We start from the raw sequence: 18,529 nt of genomic DNA on the forward strand, positions 1-18,529 counted from the left end.
ACTGAGTGATCATGGTGATAGCTTTCATTATTCACGACTCCCTACCGTCATGACACAAGTCTGTTGAGTGGTGCAAGTGACGGACTAGTTCTGTCCGCAGATTGAGGACTAGAGAGTAGAGTCTACGTCGAGACTGGGGATGTTGGCTACTGTCAGTACTGAGTCTGTAGCGCGCTAGCGGAGTAGTGGTGGGGCGAATGCATTTTCAAAAAACAAGCATGATTGACGTGCTAGCTCAGCTGTTACACTGTGCCAGCCTGCCACAACTGCCAGGCCAGGCCCACACAACACCAGGACGCTTGATCGGTACAATGACTACTACATAATCATTGTGTACAATGAAGTATGTAACATGTTCAGGGGTCGCACTTGTGTACTTAGACATCGCAGCCATTTTTGATTCATCACGCACGCAGCACGTGCGCGTCAGGGTCGTGCAGCCAATCAGAGTTACGGAAAATTCAAAATATCGCAATATTTGGGCGATTTGTAAAGGGTTCCTTGGCAGCCGTTTATCTAGCTACGGCGTTGAAAATCGCAGGGCTGCTTTGACGGCCAAGTACGCGGACATCTATCGAAAGAAATTTTGAAATCGGTCAAGTAGAAGGGAAATCCGTGTGTAGGGCTTTTTCTGAGCGTTGTCGCCCTGCTTTCCAGTATTCTGACAGTAAATCTATGTCGTTGAGGAAAAAAATGATTCGGTAGATTTACGGAGGAGATTCTAATAAAGAAAATGAGCCCTCGATCATCGAAATCGGAGAAGAGATGGCTGCCAAGGAACATTTTGAAGACTGCACTGACGGCCCGGCGCGAGCCGCTCGCGCGATCGCGCAGTGTCGGAAAGTACATGTACTTGGACTCCTTCGAGTTTATTTGGTGCGCGACTGCGCGGACGGGATCAGAATGATCTGCCTGCTGCAACGCTTTGCCCTGTGTCTTTGTTTTGGAACAATGTTCATGTACATTCACTGCTTTCTTTCTCCAACTCGGCGATGCCGCGTTGCTGGACCATGAAGACTCCAAGGCCAACTCCAAGCCGACACCGTGCGATTGTGATGTTTGTGTCACAGGTATCATACAAGTGCAGTCCGTGCAGTACGAAAAGTACCGATACGAGTGACATAAAACAAGGAAACCATACCGTCAGTAAGTCCCGATAGGATCGCTTTCCGTAGCAGGTGTACTCGTTGCTGGAATACTCCTTGCGGATCGAAGCAACTTTGCAAACAGAACGTCTTCCTCCTGAGAAATACTCCACTCGCATGATTCCCACGGTCGTTGTTCTGAGTATTGACACGCGAATTCAAAGCGGGAATACTTGCGCGCAAGCCCTAGACTTCCACTTACCAGTAAGTTTGCTGTTGTGACTTACAACTAAATGGAAGTCTATTTTGAAAGGAGAACGGGGAAAGAGAACATCGCCGTGTCAAAACAAGAACGGTATCAGTGAAGAAGAAACTCTGTTCACAAAAATCTGCAGGTCTTGATCATACCTAGCACTACTACTAGTACTAGCTAGCTTTGTAGCGCTTGTACAGTTTTGTATGCAAACAATGCATTGAGAACCACACACGTGATCCAAAAGAGCACGCGTCGCGCATGCAGTCAAAAGCAAGATGGCCGCGATGTCGAGAGCTGATCATGATACCAAGTGCGACCCCTAATGTTACTATGTAGCACAGTGCACTACAATGTAGTGGGTGCCGAAGGGCACTGTCACTGGAAAGCAGTTATCGCTGTGTTGCCACCCGTACCCAGATCAGAGAGAAAAATGCTGTTGTATGGCCATTATCGTTCTTTTTAGATTACATTCTTTGCATTTCAACACATGGGGCCAGAGCCAGCAGAGGCAGTACGGAGTGGACTTGTGTAACATCGAGTTGAGATCCCAATGATTTCCGTACCGAGTGTTCCACTTCTTCTGTGTAGCGCAACCGTTTTTTTCTTTTAGAGCCACAGTTCCTAGTTTGATACATGTAAAGTTGGAGCTGACGTCGGCCGAAGGGTTCACGTATTTCGTTGGTGACGTTTGTTGGAACACGATGGACACCTGAAATCGGTAAGAAGGCACTGAGAACGAGCCGTTTCGCGCCCTTGAAAGAAGTTTACCTTGCAACACATGCACAGAGACCGGAAGGCGTACTATTTTCATCTCGCAAACTTGGTGCCCTCGACACGATTCTTTGTGCTTTAGTGAATCTTTCCTGGCGGTACGTCCGGCTGCTGTTCTTTGTTTGCGCTGCAATTACTGAGAGCGCACCGCGATCAACGCCAGAGAGTACAGGCAGCGCTACGCGATTGCCATCAAGTCACTGATCTTCGGTGTGAGTGAGCGTGTCCCGGTGCAGTGTCTGTGCTTGATCGGGCATGCCTGTAGTTTTTCTAATCCTCTTCTGTAGAGGTTTTCCAACAATTCACCCAGAGCCATGGCCAGAGCATGGTGTCTGTGTGTGAGAGGCTTGTTCATGTATTTGCAGAAACCGGCGACCACTTTCGATGGCCGACGGTGCTCGTTCTGAGGTCTAGATGGCTAAGGACAGGGGAAGATCTAGAAAAACGACAGTTGGCAAATAACTTTGCTTACACCTGTATTGAAGCGAGATGTATGTGACAGTTTTCTTCGGCTGTCGCTGATGATATGAGAGGTTCTTGCAGGTGCATCGTAGACCTAGTAGTACCTACGTACTGGTGTGTTAGCAAGCGGTAAAGGATTTCCGTTTCTGTTACTGCTGCTATGTGTACCATGCTTCCTGAACAGCGTCCGCAAAGGTTTGTTGCCGGAGCTGTTGCAGTGCCAGTAATTGTGTCGGAGTCGTCGCTGCCAGCGTTCCATGCGCTGCGGAAAGGAGGCAAGGTTGATGCCGAAATGATGGCAACAGCACGGTAAGACTTCGTGCTGCAATGAAATCATTTCATACCATGGACATGTACATTTCGCAATAATGTGCCTTGCAAAGTAACTCCACTGTTTGTCAGCAGTGTACGTTTAGTACTAGTAGTTCCAAATTTAGTGTCAGGAAAAAAGAAGACCATGACATTGTACTGATCACTTGCATTCTCAATTATTTTGTGATAGGAAGTATGGGCAATCATCTATTTCCTGTTTCCCCCTCCTGATCGCAAATGACCGAAATCTAGTCACTGTCCATTCCGTAGGGAGCACAGAAGAGGTGGACATCTTCATTCATATTGGTCAACAGTGGGGTGACGGGACGGATGGGTATTGCTGATTGCTAAGCACTGTTCAAGCCACTTATGATTTGTGTAGGCTGAAGGCTTGCTTGCTCGATGTGCTTTTAAAAATAATTTGTCAATATCATCTTGGATTTGTATTTTGTATTTATTTCAATATTTCCTGGCTCGTCAAACGACTGCCAATGACAAGATGAATGTGAAATGAAGAGTAGATTGGTATGTACTTAAATGGTACCCCGAGGTGGAAAACACTCTCAATAACTGTACTCTTCACTAAAATGAGCAAAATGGGCAAGAAGTTCTCTCCCAGGAAAGGGTTGGAATATTCCGGGAATCAATTCTAGGTAGGATTAAGCCTGACCTGGAACGTGCAATGGAAATGAGATAGTGTAATTCCCTAATCCCTCGAATAATGTATTTGTACCAATGTTTATCAATGGCCATATTTTGGGACCCACACCTTTCCTTCAGCTACAATACGATCATCATTTTCGGTTGTGTATTCCTAGATACTATTCTATTACTACATCCAACCATGCAGCCTGATCAAGTTTCATGGATGGGGATGGGTTTGTGACAGTAATATTCTCAGTCACAGTTTGTAAAGTAGATGGCGCACTTCCTGGGGAAGTTGCTGAACCATCCTGGAATACACATGTTTTTGGTGCCATCAGCTGACTCTCTTCGACATGAAGTCATTGTCACTAAGCAAGACTAAGTGTGCATGCTGCATGCATGAGATACTAGTACTCAGTACTAGTAGCCCAAACCAGTCAAGTGCATCATGCCATACTGTTACCATACACACTGTACATACTCAGTGCTCGGTACTGCTGCTGCTGCTCTGGCAGGGAAGCTACTGCTAGTACTACTGCTATGACTAGGACTAGAATGCATCAGAACATGGATAAGCCCTTGGGCCAATGACTGACTGTGGTGTACTGCCTGTACTGCTGTAGGCAAGACAGACTCTGTATGCAAAGCTGATATGAACATATGTCTAGTGAATAGAGTGTACACTGTGATAACAATAACATGTTTGTGTGTGACATGGGCATCTAAGATTTTAATGTCTTATAACTATGGTAAAAAAAGGAGAAGGACACAATGTTATGAGTTATGACTAACTGTCCACCAACGCAACGCCTTCTCCTTTTTTCTCATTATCAAATTGGCTCACGATCCGAAGTCTTATATCTAACAATGTTTGTAGGAAAACGAACCACCTGTACCTGTGCAAGTTTACGAAACACCACAGCCCCGGATATAACAAGGTGTGATGTGCTCATGACATCTTACCAGTTCAAGGTCTGCTGTTGTTGTTTGCTTTCCCATTGCTGTTTCAGATACGATCCAGGCAGCAGCCATTGGGGCCGTCCGCCGGTCGACAGCATGATCATTGCTGGTGATGATGAGGATGAGGACGAGGATGATGATGATAGCGACACTGGTGATTACAAGATGACTGGATCACATCTTGTTGATAGATACATGTACGTACATACTAGTAACATGTACCTTGATGTACTTTCTACAGTGATACCTCAGTATAAAATGCCTCCAAGGCCAGGGACTTTAATCATACTGAGAGAGAGCACAAACCTCAGGCTGTTCGCAAGCAACATTTTCGAAAATATTGCCTCAATATTTTTCATGGTTTCTCATCAGGTGGAATACAGGAAAGAGAAAAATGATCAAGGAATGTGTATTTAGTACTGCCGAGAGGTGATAGAATAGCCCAAAGAAGAGTATAACACCAATGTGCGTGACCTCATACACATAGAAGGAATGGCAAAAAGGTGCAATGGTGATGAAACCTAACAAGCATCTAACGCATTGCGACAACATAAGGCGAATAGTGGACACACACTTCACATAGCTAAATAGCTGCTAGGTAGATTGTGAACAACTTGTTAGTTATGTCCATTGTCTGTCGTTTGTGGGCACACCATGCTACATGATTGTTAGGTTTATTCTCACTTTGTCATTCCTTCTGTATTGTACGGGATTACACCTTTTAGTGTTGTTTCTGGCCACTCCTCTTTGCGCTATTCCTCTCTGCTGTACTGAATTCATTGTTCTAGATTATTTTCTCTTTCATGTATTCCAGGGTCATTGGTGTTGTTAAGCAGCTCAGTTTTCCCCCTGCACATGAACATCAAGAGTTCAAGACTAAAACTATATTAGTGGTACTCAGTGCTGCAAGGTGATCTTCCATTAGTACCAGGCAACTATTTGTATGTTTACTCCCAGCCCAATTGAGCTGCAGCTGCTGGGTAGGAAGCAGAACATTCTAGGTTGTGACGGAAGGTGTTGTGCTGTGCTTGTGTGCCTGCTCCGTGTACAGTAAGACGATGCAAGCTCGGCAAAGTGGAGATGGTGCTCCTGTCAGGTAGGATCCGAGTCCAAGTAGCATTGTGTTTGCAACGAGACTGAGGGTAGAAACCATGACTTTCTCCCAAGCGATCCTCAACTATGTGTGGAACGCAGTGGTGTGTCCCGATATACCCATAACAGTATGCTTGAATTTGAAACCAAGCAACCGGGCATTCCCAGCCAACCAATAGTGTATTGTCTTGGGTCAGTCATGGACACATGTCAAGTGTCAACTTCTTTGTATATCTAGAGCTTCTCAGTACTGCTGTGATGGGATACTGTATAGCAGGAAATTTTCGGACGGAAATATTTTCGGACAAAGCCGAATTTCGACATTTCGTACGGATTTTATTTTCGTCCAGTGGTGCATGCTAAATGCACTTGTTTGCTTGCGGTACGCATGTATAGTGTACATAACTTCACAGGAACAAATTTTAGTACGGAATTAATTTTAGTACAAAAGAGGGCGTGTACGAAATCGTACGAAAATAAATTCCGTCCGAAAATTTCCTGCTATACAGTATTCTCTGTACTGCTGTGATGGGATATTCTCTGTACTGCTGTGATGGGTTATTCTCTGTACTGCTGTGATGGGTTATTCTCTGTACTGCTGTTATGGGATCTTCCTTTCTACACAGTGTATAGCAGGCTCTTTGTGGGCTTCTTTGGTATTCTCTTCTAACACTAGCTAAGGTCTTGCTCTTGCTATATGCTACGTATTCAGTGGGGAAGGTTTAATGACTTTCAAGTGAAAATCCTGCCAAGAAGACGAATGGCTAATGGCTGTAATGCGTTCTCAACTGTTCTCTTTGTGTTCCCTGAAGACATGAAACACCGGCAGATTTCGATGCTACGCTGCTCAGCGAAACGTTTGAAGATGCCACTTCCACTCTTGGCAGCCACTACTCAATGCGGCGTGAGAGTAGAGACATGGAGAGAGAATTCAGGCTCTCTGGTGGTACTCCCAAAGGTATGCACATGCTATGGAACACTGGAACAAGACTGAACTCTGTTATGCAATATTCCCCGCGTTTATGTGTTTTATGGACTGGGGGCCGATAAAGGGACATATACGTCACTTTTCCCGCCATCAGGTTTTGCGTTGCAGGTCCACTACAACCGTACCCATGCTGGTGCCTGCTCTGCAGGGAAGGTCATGTGTAACGTCATACTCACTAATGTACAAGAGCAGGTTGTACCTGCCGGGTATTGGACAACTTGCTCTGGAAAAAGGTGACGGCCATCTTGGGTGGACACCTCCATGGTCCTCTCTACCTGATGGTACTTGTCGTTACATTGTACTTGTATTAGCATGGTCCTGTTCCTAGTATTCAAAGTAAGATAATAATTATAGAATGGCATTTGCGCTTTCACATGAATCAGGGAGTGAATAGATCATCCTTCTCCCAGGCCAGCAACCTAAGCATAGTGTCGGAATATCATGGTGCTAGTCGGCAAGGCATGGTGGAAGGTGTACTCAGTGCACATGCATTTCCTATCACAACAGCACAGGGTGATGGTTTCTGTTCTTTACAATCGTATCTGAAGTATTTGTCTTGCTGTTCCTATGCGTGCATTTAGACCTGAGACTCAGTGTGTTGACTGGAGGAAGCCAAACCAGGGGTCGGTACGGCAGCAATGACAGCATGCGACGTGGCGGCGATGGGGAGAGCACACTGCCACGCCGTGCATCGTCCATTGACCCTATTCCCGAGTCGGAAGCCGACCCTCGCGGCTATGGTGCGGCTGCAGCAGTCAATCCCGGTGTGGGAAAGGACAGCACGATATCGCCACTGAGGTCACCGCCGTCCTGGTACAGTGACGAAGCTGCGCTACCTGCCAGTCTCGCCAATCAACACCTTGGCCAGTACAATAGCCTGGCCCGGGGAAATCGGACAGACGATGGCAGCTATCAGAATATTTCAAGCATTCCGTCCCGGTACAATGAGCAGCCAGATGGTGCCTCAGCGCAACATCAATCGCGGGCCCGACACCCAGTTAAACGGCAGGAATCTCAGGAACAGGAGGTAGCACTAGCGATCAGGGGAATGAACAGCCACTCGCGACAGGCCATTGCTGCCCAGGCCATGGACCATTCGGAAACCCCATCAGGTGAGCTGACATGTATATCCAACCCATCCCCACCATTCCTGTAGGGAATCAACACGTAAACTTGCGTTGTAGCATGTTTGAAGTGTTCGTCAAAATGCTGGAGGTGCAAAACAGGTAGCCTGAACATAGGGTGGAGTGGATCAAGGAGGGGGAAACAATGTGGAAAGCTCTGCCTTTTACGGGCATTGTACGCCATACTTGATTACGTTTTACTTTTGTGGGTAGTTTTCCATGCTGTAAAGCTTTCTATTGCTTAAACAATGTGGGCCCAATCACCTCTTCATGCTTAGGTCTGCGCATTGCTTGACAATGCAGAGCTACTGTTGTGGACATTGAAATCCGATGGGATGACCGCGGCCGGCGCCCTTTCTGCATTTACCTCATACATGCACTGTAGTTCATGTGCACACTGTAAAAAAGGACCAGCAGTGCTCGCCGTTGCAAGGCCAGTGTCCCTGTCCACAACAGTACATGAACATGCATGTGCATGCTTATATTCATTCTTGTTTTGCAGAGGACGGGCAGGATTATCAGCCGGCAAGAAACGAGTCGGCGCAGAGCTCTCGGGCAGGTGCGCACTCCCAGCAATCGCATCAATCGCAGTCGCACTCCTCTAGGCAGCAGCAGCAGCCGCAGCCAGGCCGGTCGCCAGCGCATCAGCTATCGCTGCACGACGTGGTGGGATTCCTGAACAGCCGCGATACGATGGTGGTTGCCAACGCCGCTGGGTATCTTCAGCATGCATCGTATAACAATGACCATGTCAAAACTCAACTGAGGTGAGGAGCAAAGCAGAACATCACAGCATAGGACGAAGGCTGACTCCCTCCCATTGGGAGAATTGATATGGTAGCAATGCAAGGTTTTTTTTTTAAATTTTGATGTTTACTAGAAACATCAAAGAAGTACCGTATCATTGTCAGTTTATGGAGACCGTAGATCTAAACTGGAGGTTTGTTTCAATCCAACTTTCAGTTGACCAAGTAACCACCTTGTGCACTATCTAGTCTTCTACTGCTGCTGCCCTTGCTGTTGTTGTTCTTGCTGCTGCTGCTGCTCCAGTTGCAGGTGTTGCTGCTGCTGCTGCCTTTGTTGCTGCTTTCGTTCTTGCCGCTTGTCCTGTTACTTCTGCTTTTGCTCCTGTTGCTCCTGTTGCTGTTGCTGCTGCCTCTCATGCTGCTGTTGCTGCTGCTGCTTCAAATTGCAAATATCCACCAGCGACATGCCAGCGATTGACCATTTAGTGTATATGTGTGTGTGTGTGTGTGTTCTTCCTTGTAGGGATCTTGGTGCCATACCAGCCTTGGTCGGTCTCATTTTGCAGAGAGATGAAATGGTGCAGCACGCTGCCGTGGGTGTGCTAAGAAACATGTCATACGGTCCTCACAGCGTCCCTAACAAGGTATAAATCACCTGGTTGTGAGGGCGCAATCTTTTATAGTGTGATCTATGCTTTTTGAACAAGCTGTGAATGTGGTGAAATATTAGAATGCTCCTTGAAAGGACTGAAAACCGGCGGTAACATGGATAATGGATATTCGTATCTTTTGTAAAATTTACTATGGTCATGATAGAATGTCCAGAATCCATAGTTGAAGTTGTTTACGAATTCCCACAATAGGATTGCGTGTGGATATGCAGGAGGGGGCGTTTTTCTTTGGCTTCAGGAAAATATTTGAGTGTAAGTTTGTTTTCTGTCTCCCCTTTGCCCGCAGTATGCCGTTTGTGAAGCAGGAGGCGTAGAGGTCCTAGTGCGGCTGTTGCGCAATGCAAGGTCTGAAGATGTGAGTACGCCGGTAATACCTGGCACTGTATGTTTAGTAGCACAAGAGCACTTCGGAAAATAGACACTTGCTATGTTGGCCCCCTGGTGGGGTACGTAAAAATCCACTCACACGACAATCACTTTGCATATGGTGTATGCGGCGTACATGGTATGCACACACAAGCACGTATAAGGAATATGGGCGCTGAACCCTGGATACGCCACACGCATGTACTACGCCACTTTGGGATATCACATGCCATTGGCGTAGCTCGGCAATTTAAGTCTTTGCCTGGAATAACTTGTCCCTACTATAGCTTCCAACTGACACTAGGTTTTGTGTGTTTCCTGTATCCTATAAAGGTACAAGAGCTGGTGACTGGAGTGCTGTGGAATCTATCTTCTTGTGAAGTAAGACCATCTAGCTTCTGCATATCTTATCTATCCTTTTTCGCACAACATTTGCCAAACATCTAGGCTCTTTCTTGTATTGCAGAAATACATTGTTCAAATTCGTAGAGGTAGGGTGTCTGTTTGATGGAGCTCCTAGCGACATTCCTCATCCACCTTGGATATCATCTTCTTGCTAGAGCTAAAGTAACTTTCATCTAGCCGATAAATAAGACGATTCTCTTTGTCTTGGTAACGTAGGAAACAGAGCAGATCTTAACCAGTCTTTTGCTGATAATGGTATTACGACTACACTTGTGTTTATGCAGGAGCTGAAGAAGCACATTCTTAGCCAGAGCACTACCGAGCTGGTGCGATCAGTGATTGTACCCGCGTCGGGCTGGGATCCGTCTGGGGATGAGGACAATGAAGACAACAACGATGTGCTTGCGCAGATCCTCTGGACATCGGTGTTGCGCAATGCAACCGGCATACTGCGCAATCTCTCGTCGGCCGGACCGGACGCGCGGGACGTTTTGAGGAGCACCGAGGGCTTGGTGGACGCGCTCCTGAGAATGTTACGAGCAGCCGTTGGTAACAATGAAGTGGACAACAAGGTGTGTGAACGCTTTCCTCTTCCATGTGTTGCACGCTGGAGCACTAAGCTCGGTTAAACTGTGATGATCCTGCCATTGAGCAATTGATCCATAGAGTGGTTTCACACCTATCACATGACCATACAGGACAGCCGTATCTGTTCCACCTCTAGTCACCCCTTGTATCGATCGGATGTCGGTGGCCATGTTGCCGGGTTCGTTCCACATGACATGATCACTCTCTACACAAATTCAGTCACATGGCAACGATCTGAAACCACTCAGCAAGCTAGTATAATTATGTTAACATGAACAATGCTTTTGCAGAAAAGAAAAAAGGACCAAGAAACTACAAGTTACGCTATATTGTCCACTAACACCACCAGTTACTAAACAATCAGTGTCTTGGTCCTTTATCTTTTCTACAAATTTATCCTTGGCTCTCCGTCCGAGTCCAATGCTTTTGCACTCCGGACTTTGACCAATGTTAACTCATTAGCCACATTTCCACCTTCATGCTTAGCTAATGGCGTCTCTTCTTTGCGTTAATTGTTGCGTTTGTGTGTTGCGCTGTGTTTAGTCGGTGGAGAACTCAATGTGTGTATTGAGGAACCTGTCGTTTCGTATGGAGACTGAGGTTGACGATCAGCACAGTACGTATGCGGAGGAGGCCATGCAGACTAGTAACTGGGAGAAGAGGATTGTCAAGGAAAGAGCCGACTATGAGATATTTTCGAAGAGGCTGGCCAAGAAGGAGAGCAAGAAGTCATTCAGCTTCCGTCGGCGTTCATCCAGTAAGACTGGCTTTGTATAATAGGATATTAATCACCCTCTGCATTGGTGATGTTTTCTGGGAACACTTTGTGTCTGTGTCCATGGCTGTGTGCGCGCACATGAGGTGAACTTGTACTTGACTGTACTTGACGTATATGTTGTCTGGTGAGCAATGTATGCCTTGAACAGCACTGAAACTGTGCTATACATTGTAATGCGAACAACACTTTTCACTTGGTATACTACTGCTCACCATCAAACTATGGCAGAGGCTCGGAAAATCGTATCGCTAATTTCTTATGCTTTTCAACGCTATGTTTGACTACAGAGAAACAGACAGGCAGACCTCAGTCTTTGGATACTGATGTGATTGTTGATGAACCACTGCCATGGAATGACGACTGTCCGCCGTTTCCAACGCGAACCAAAGCTATCAGTGGCATTGTACAACTGTTCCAGCCAGAGGCAGTCCAGCCCTATGTTGCACTGGCTGCGGAGGCATCCAACCCGGAGACACTGGAGGCTGCTGCCGGCGCTATCCAGAATCTGACGGCATGCAACTGGAAGGTGAGTGGTTGTTGGTCATAGGCTTTTTGAGTTCTTGTCATACTACCAAGGTGTTGGCACTCCTACTACCTCAATGAATAATAACACCGTGGAGATAGCAGACATACGAGTCGCTTTTTGTAAGATTGTTCTATCAGCTGCCTTGAATTCGAATAAGCCACTGGAGTGGAAGGTGGTTGCTCCCAATGTTGGAGATCGCGCTGACTGACACTTGAATGCAGTGTATTATAGAATCTGTTTTCGTTCCCTTTTGTCTCGGTGTTTCCTCTCAGTGGTCAGTTTTCGTCAGAAATGCTGTCAGAAAGGAGAGGGGACTGCCGATATTGTCGGAGCTGCTGACGATTCCAAGCGATGCAGTCGTGCGCACGGCAGCCACTGCATTGAGGAATCTGGCTGTTGATCCTAGGAATCGTGAACTTATTGGTAAGACATACTCGACAATCCTGATGGTCAGATTGCATTGACGTTTCATACAAGCCACAGCATAAGTCCATCTCTAGCCATTTCCTATCTTGGATCCCCTACTGAGACACTGACCGCATGATTAATTCCCCGGGACGTTATACTAGTGTGTATGGGGGGGGGGGGGGCGGTCAATCCAGCACCTGGTACACCAAATTTGCGTTTTAGACTCGCTGTCTGGTTCTCTTGATAGCAGAGTAAAGGAAGATATGTCCATGCTGAGAGTTTGCGTCCTATGCTTGGTGTTTCCTGTTCCTCTCAGGCAAGTTTGCAATGCGAGACCTAGTGTGGCGTCTTCCTGGAGAGCCGGGTAATGAGAATATGTCTGAGGCTACGGTTGCCGCTGTTCTCTGCTGCATCCAGGAGCTAGTCACCAAGGACCTACCCAATGCGAAGTGAGTAGCAATCGCTTGTTAGCCCAATATTGCTTGTTTGTAGCCCAGCCGCCGCTTCTTCTTGCACCAACATGATCTTGCTTCTGTTGGCAAACTCCTTACATATGAGAGAAAGGATTTCCACTGCTCGAAAGTTGCCAGTGAAGTTTCTGAAGAGCAGGCTTGTTGCTGTTCGATTTTTAGGTGGTAGTTGTATACAGGGGCATATTGATTCGAGTAGTCATTTACGTGTCCTTTGGAAATTAGTACACACTTTCTTTGCAGTCCTGTTCATGCCTGCCGTACATGTATGCATTACAAAACTGTCATATTGATATGGACCCTTCGGGATTGGTGTGCTTGTTGCGCAGGTTGCTGACAGAGGCAAATGGTATTCCAATTATTGTGGAGCTTGCAAAGGCCAGGGATGCAACGGAGAAGCTTAGTCAGATTGCCAACAGGGTAGGTTGTATGCTTGAACACATGCTATGGATGTCGAGATTTAAATGTCTTTGAAGTTGCGGGCATAGCAGATCATAAGTGTTTCCCTCTACTGTTGACATATTGTGCCGATATATCCTTCAGTGTTCAAAGTAGGTCATACGTGCATGCAGTGAACAAGAAGGAGCTATTCTATTTTGTCGCATGATTCTGCAAGTAGACCGGTATTTGCTATTGCTATGGATGTGCAAGGTGAAAGGAGTGCAAGGGTCGGTAACTGTGTGTATTGGGTTCTGTTACTTCTGCTGTCTGTTTAGACTTGTCTCATCTTGAGCAACTCCAAGGAGAATCGTATTGTCTTGAAGCAAGAGGGATGGAGCTACGACTATTTCGTAAGCAGTACACGCGGCCGTGCTGAATACTCTGGAGACACTGCCACGCTGCATTCAATGTCAGATAGTCGTGCCAACGTTAGCACCGGGGCCAATGCGGCAGAGGGCTTGAACAACAGGGCAGCAACAGCAGCCCAGACCAATGCCGAGGCTACAGCGGTGGTGCCAGCGGACCTGCCACAAGCTAGAAATCAAGCGAACATAGCTGCACTAAGTAGACAAGCTTCACGAGCAGACCCTGGCCCCGCAAGGCAGCCCGCGTCACGAGCAAATGCACCGGCGCGACAGAATTCTCGCTACGCAGCTCCTGCTCGGCAAGCGGCCACTCCGGATGGGCTTACTCAGCCCCCGCCCGTTCAGCGGCAAGCATCTGAGTTGGCCAGCGCTCCGGCAAATATTGTGCACCGCCAGGAGAGCACCAGGCCCAAGGAAGCAGTGCGCACCCTGAGCCGACCGCAAGGTGACACAGGCATGAGGCAAGCGGGTCACAATCAGCCGGCAGTCGTGGATATGCATCTTCAAACGCTCAACAACCAAGCAGATAATGTCGTTCGACAACTTAGTGAAGTGGATGATAATTCATGGGTGTAGCAAGTACACTCTGAATGCTCTTGAAGCTCGTTTCTCTATTTTTGTTTTCTATTTCCTAGCATTTTGCTTGATTCCGTTGAGATAATATTTCGAATTAGAGATCTAGTGTAATATATAAGGGCTGGTGCTCACAGATGAGATGATCCCTTAGATGAGTTTACAAAAAAAAACGACTGTTGTCTTTGCATCATGGATATTGACTTGTAATAATTTTGTGTTCTTTGAAAACTTATTTCTAATTAAAGTAATTTTCTAGAAATGACAGAATGAGATCACTGTAAGAGCAGTATTTTCCTTCACTGGTTAAATAGCCTTATAAGGCGGCTAGGTAGAGGAGATCATACGGTAAGCACCGTCCTTGCCATGCTTATTGGGTTGAGCACTTAGAAACAAGAGGCGTCGCAATTAAAATATGGCAAGCACCAATCTCTCTCTCCCCCTCCCCCCCCCCCCCCTCTCTCTTTCTCTCTCTCCCTCTCCCTCTCCTTCTTCCTCTAAAGAATAAGTCCCAAGTTTTGTCAGAAAATTAAAATTTCACCCCAAATGCAAGGAAAATCAGTCACTTTATCAGGCTATGAAAGTAGGCAAAATTCAATTCTGGTTGTGCATGTACCAAAATTCAAAAATACAGTGAAACCTGTGTAAGACGACCGCTCAAGGGACCTTCAAAATGTGGTCTCTATTACCTGGCGGTCATTTGACTGAACATACATGTAGATCTACGTGTAGCATCCCTCGGTCCTTGTTCAGTTGTTGCAGTGGTCTGGACAGGTGTTCGCCTTATCCGAGTGCTCACCTTCACAGGTTTTACTGAAAACATTAAATTTTTTGTGGACAGGCTAGGCCTATGTGACCATAGTGACGTACATGTACAATGTGGTTAGTTAGTTGAGATAATTTTTTTATATTAAAACCATGTAAACGACACGACTTTTGCGTCGCTACTACATGTAAGTCTTGTTGTAGTTTGTCATGTAGCAGAAGGTACGTAGATCTACGTCCAGACCATAGCTCATAGTGTCATACTTTGAGCCATACTGGCCCATAGGCATAGGCGAAGTGCGGTATTTTCAACAGTCAGTCAATCTCCCCTGACACTTTGAAAAGTAACTTACACTATTTTTTTACTCTACCCCGATACTTGCAGGTCGACGTGATCATCTTTGCCCGTTACCCCTGGCCGAGAACTAGTGTTAGTAGTAGTACCGGTAGTGATAATGAAACGGTGGAGAGCTGTTGTAACAGTGCTATTTGTGCTGCCAGTAGTTGTTGTTAGTATCCATCGATGGCTGCTGGATAAATCCTATGTCTTCACTGCAGACGAAGTCGCTAGCGTTGCAAGAAACGCACTAGGTACGTTTCAGTCCCGATGTCTCCTTTTAAATTTTTATCGCATTTGCGATGGTTTATTGTTTGCTTTTGTCGTTTTGATTTTATATGTCGAGAGCATTGCACAATTGTGTACATGTATTTGAAAGTCCGTCAGTGACGTTATTTCACTGAATTCGTCACGAATGAAATTAAATTCCACGGGGTGTGTCTGATGATAGGGGGTTAAAGGGGAAGTCCGGTGAAAAATTTAAATTTCAGGGTCGGTAGAGTTTCGGCCGCTGAGTCGAATGGTGTTGGTCCCACGTGTCTCCGACAAAGCGTTCTCGAGATATTTCCGTTTGAAAAACTGAGTTTCGGGGGCTGCGCCATGACGTCATGCGGCCGCGCCACACCCTCCGCAACGTCATAGCGTGCAGCTAGGTCAAAAGGAGTGCGTGAAAGCAATAGTGTCAGTGCTATTTCAAATGATTTGGCGACTGATATTAGCTGGTGCAAGCGACCCCGAAGACCTAACTCCTTGTGAGAGTGAGGATGCAGCCATGGCTGACCTTCATGAGTTTGGTCTGGGGCTGAGAACCTCGGTATTCAGCTGAATAAATGGCCGCGCGGGCCGGTCAAGAGTGAGCGCTCTGAGTTTCCGACTGATGAAGAAACAGCAGCTATTGCAGACGAGGCTGATATAATTATCAGATCGCTGGAGAGCAGGGTCGCCAAAATGGAGAAGAGTGATGCGAGTGCTCTAAATGTTGTTCCATACCGATTCACTTAGACTCCAGTAGCCTGCCACATGGTGATGTTTTGGTGCGAACTTGGCATATTTCGGACTACTCAATTGGAGAACACTGCAGGCTCTTTGAACCACGGGCACGACTCTTCGCTCGCAGCGCTATGGAATCTGAAAGTTCTAGGTCCTGGAGCTGTTCGCTGTTTTGTCACTTGTCACGGTTGTGCACTCATCGCTGTAGCATAAAATAATGAGGCGGGACTGGAGCGGAAAACTAAAATTTTCTTTCTCAAAGCACAACCACCGGCACCGGCAAGGAGAAACGCACGTTCTCTGACTACATGACTGGACGACTGATGCGAGTGTAGTACATGACAAGTCCGTGCGTTGACTAGTTTTCTGAGTCTTGTGTCTGGACTGGAGTCTTGTTGTAGATACTAGCCCAGCACGGCAGTGCTGGAGTAGTTCTGTGTGTGATGAGCTTGTTGACTGCACTACAGCTAGCATGCACGCAGCGCATTGCTAGAGCCGTAGACTAGAGGCCATTGCATGCTGACGGAAAAAGTCCAACTCGGAAACGGCTAAAATACGGTATAACCTCGAGGTTTAGCGAGCTGAAAATCACAGGGTACGTAGTGTTTGTAACACTGAATCGAATGGTCTTGGTCCGAAGAAGCTGCGACAAACGGTTCCCCAATCGAACGCGCTCCGAATATGGCCATTTTGTACACGACTAGATGGTGTGGCTACCTGGCTGCACGCTGTGACGTCATCACCTGGATCTGGGTGATGGCTCAAATTCGCACATGTTCGATTGGGCGTATCTGACGAACCATAGGCCGCAGCCTCCTCGGACAAAGACCATTCGACTCAGCGACCCGAACTGAACTGATGTCCAACTAAGCTGCTAAGGATATGGACTTAAATGCATCAGGTTATCTGATTAGTTTAATGAACCGGGATCCAGCAATTACTGTAAAATCAGAAATTTTAGGTGGTGTTTTATTTTCGGTGCCAACAATTTTTACCTGAAATACAACGCACCGAAAATATCGGTACTAGTACTAGTACACTTACCTGGAACACGGGTTTACCGACAATTTCCCTCCACCGAACCGCTGGTTTTGGAGAATATCGAAAAAATTACTCCATCGAAAAATGTCTGCTTTTACAGTACATGTTATATTGGGGATTTTCAAATTACTGCTTCCTTTTCAGAAAATGGACACAACGGACCAGAGTCGTTTGATTTCATAATCGATGAGATGCGTCGTCGCCATCCCGGCCACATCCTGCCCAAAGAGCAGATGAGATGGGTGTTCGTGAATTGCGGTGGCTGGATGGGTGCCATGAAGCTACTGCACGCCTCCCTCACCGAGTACGTCATCCTGTTTGGAACAGCTGTCAACACGTCAGGGAACTCCGGTAGGTTTGTATGCCAGTGTGCCATGAACAACTTTCACTACTGGTTCTTGTACACTGCCAGAAACTCAGCAGCACAATCATCAAGTAAAGATACTAAATTGTTTTCAGCAGAGCCTTATACATGTTTTTCCGGATGTTAACGGTCGCCGTGAGTTCCCTTAGGAACGAAGACGAGAAAATTTATGCTTTTTAAAAACTGTTTACATTGTGTTGCTTCCACTGATTTTACAGGTCGTTACTATGCCAACATCACGGACACCATCGTCAGTGGAAAGTTTTGGCAGTGGAAGGAAGGCGAGGAGAAAGCTGTCCTGTATGGACCCGGCGACACCGTCTATCATCACATGTTTGAAGTTGCCGCCGTGGAGTGGTCTGCCGACACCTGGATGCTGGAGTACGGGCGCGGCTTGATTCCCAGTACGCTGGGCTTTGCGCTGGCCGACACCGTGTTCAGCACAACCGACTTCTGGAACATGGGTGTCCTGCTGCACCAGTACGGTCTGGGCCTCTGGCTCAAACTGAACACATCCCTGCTAAATCTGTTTGGATATCCGGCTATGTAGGACTATTGGTATTGATGTACTTGTTGTGCGCAAGTAGTGTTGGTACTGAGGCCAGTACAATAACATATTGTGCACAAGTGCATCAGGATCCAGTATATCTCTTTTAAAAGAGAAATGATTAATTTGTCTACGCCGGTAGAAATGGATTTATTTTAGTTTAGTTTTGAAATGGACTACACGTACGTATTAATGACAATTGGCGAATGGAAGTAACGATCATAGCAGTCATCTTTGGAGTGCCTTTTTTGGGATATTATTTTGGGAGATACGGTAGAATATGATGACACTCCTTCGGGAGATTAAAAATCACAATTCGATGTTGCTTAGCCCGTCTTCGAAGTAAAAGACTAGGGCAGCAAAAATGATCTTAAAACGTACCCTGTCTGTTGGTACATGCAAGATCGGTGTGTGCAATATCCACTGTACCGTATCTAAAGCTCTGAATTTCTG

The 18,529-nt window shown here is 46.6% G+C and overlaps 2 protein-coding genes across 4 annotated transcripts; both read left to right on the forward strand.

The window, feature by feature from the left end:
* Positions 1–1,757: 1,757 nt before the first annotated feature.
* On the forward strand, positions 1,758–14,343 carry LOC135822427 (splicing regulator ARVCF-like). 3 transcript variants are annotated; one of them, XM_065335195.1, is made up of 18 exons: positions 1,758–2,059; positions 2,195–2,324; positions 2,759–2,883; positions 4,542–4,688; positions 5,543–5,587; positions 6,396–6,541; positions 7,153–7,683; positions 8,198–8,462; positions 8,965–9,085; positions 9,399–9,467; positions 9,812–9,859; positions 10,168–10,455; positions 11,015–11,228; positions 11,537–11,775; positions 12,048–12,198; positions 12,500–12,632; positions 12,983–13,073; positions 13,370–14,343. In XM_065335195.1, exons 3-18 carry the CDS (start codon positions 2,867–2,869, stop codon positions 14,033–14,035), a joined length of 3,171 nt encoding a protein of 1,056 aa, XP_065191267.1. In that variant the 5' UTR covers positions 1,758–2,059; positions 2,195–2,324; positions 2,759–2,866; the 3' UTR covers positions 14,036–14,343. The 3 variants fall into 3 exon arrangements, with proteins under 3 accessions (XP_065191267.1, XP_065191266.1, XP_065191265.1); XM_065335194.1 differs by lacking the exon at positions 2,195–2,324; XM_065335193.1 differs by lacking the exons at positions 1,758–2,059; positions 2,195–2,324 and having other exon boundaries at positions 2,417–2,883.
* Positions 14,344–15,070: 727 nt separating this feature from the next.
* On the forward strand, positions 15,071–18,444 carry LOC135822428 (sigma non-opioid intracellular receptor 1-like). The gene is made up of 3 exons (XM_065335197.1): positions 15,071–15,388; positions 17,310–17,516; positions 17,748–18,444. Exons 1-3 carry the CDS (start codon positions 15,253–15,255, stop codon positions 18,077–18,079), a joined length of 675 nt encoding a protein of 224 aa, XP_065191269.1. The 5' UTR covers positions 15,071–15,252; the 3' UTR covers positions 18,080–18,444.
* The last annotated feature ends 85 nt before the right edge of the window (positions 18,445–18,529 follow it).

The sequence above is a fragment of the Sycon ciliatum genome, chromosome 8, assembly GCF_964019385.1.
Source record: "Sycon ciliatum chromosome 8, ocSycCili1.1, whole genome shotgun sequence".
In the NCBI taxonomy this organism is placed as follows: Eukaryota; Metazoa; Porifera; class Calcarea; order Leucosolenida; family Sycettidae; genus Sycon; species Sycon ciliatum.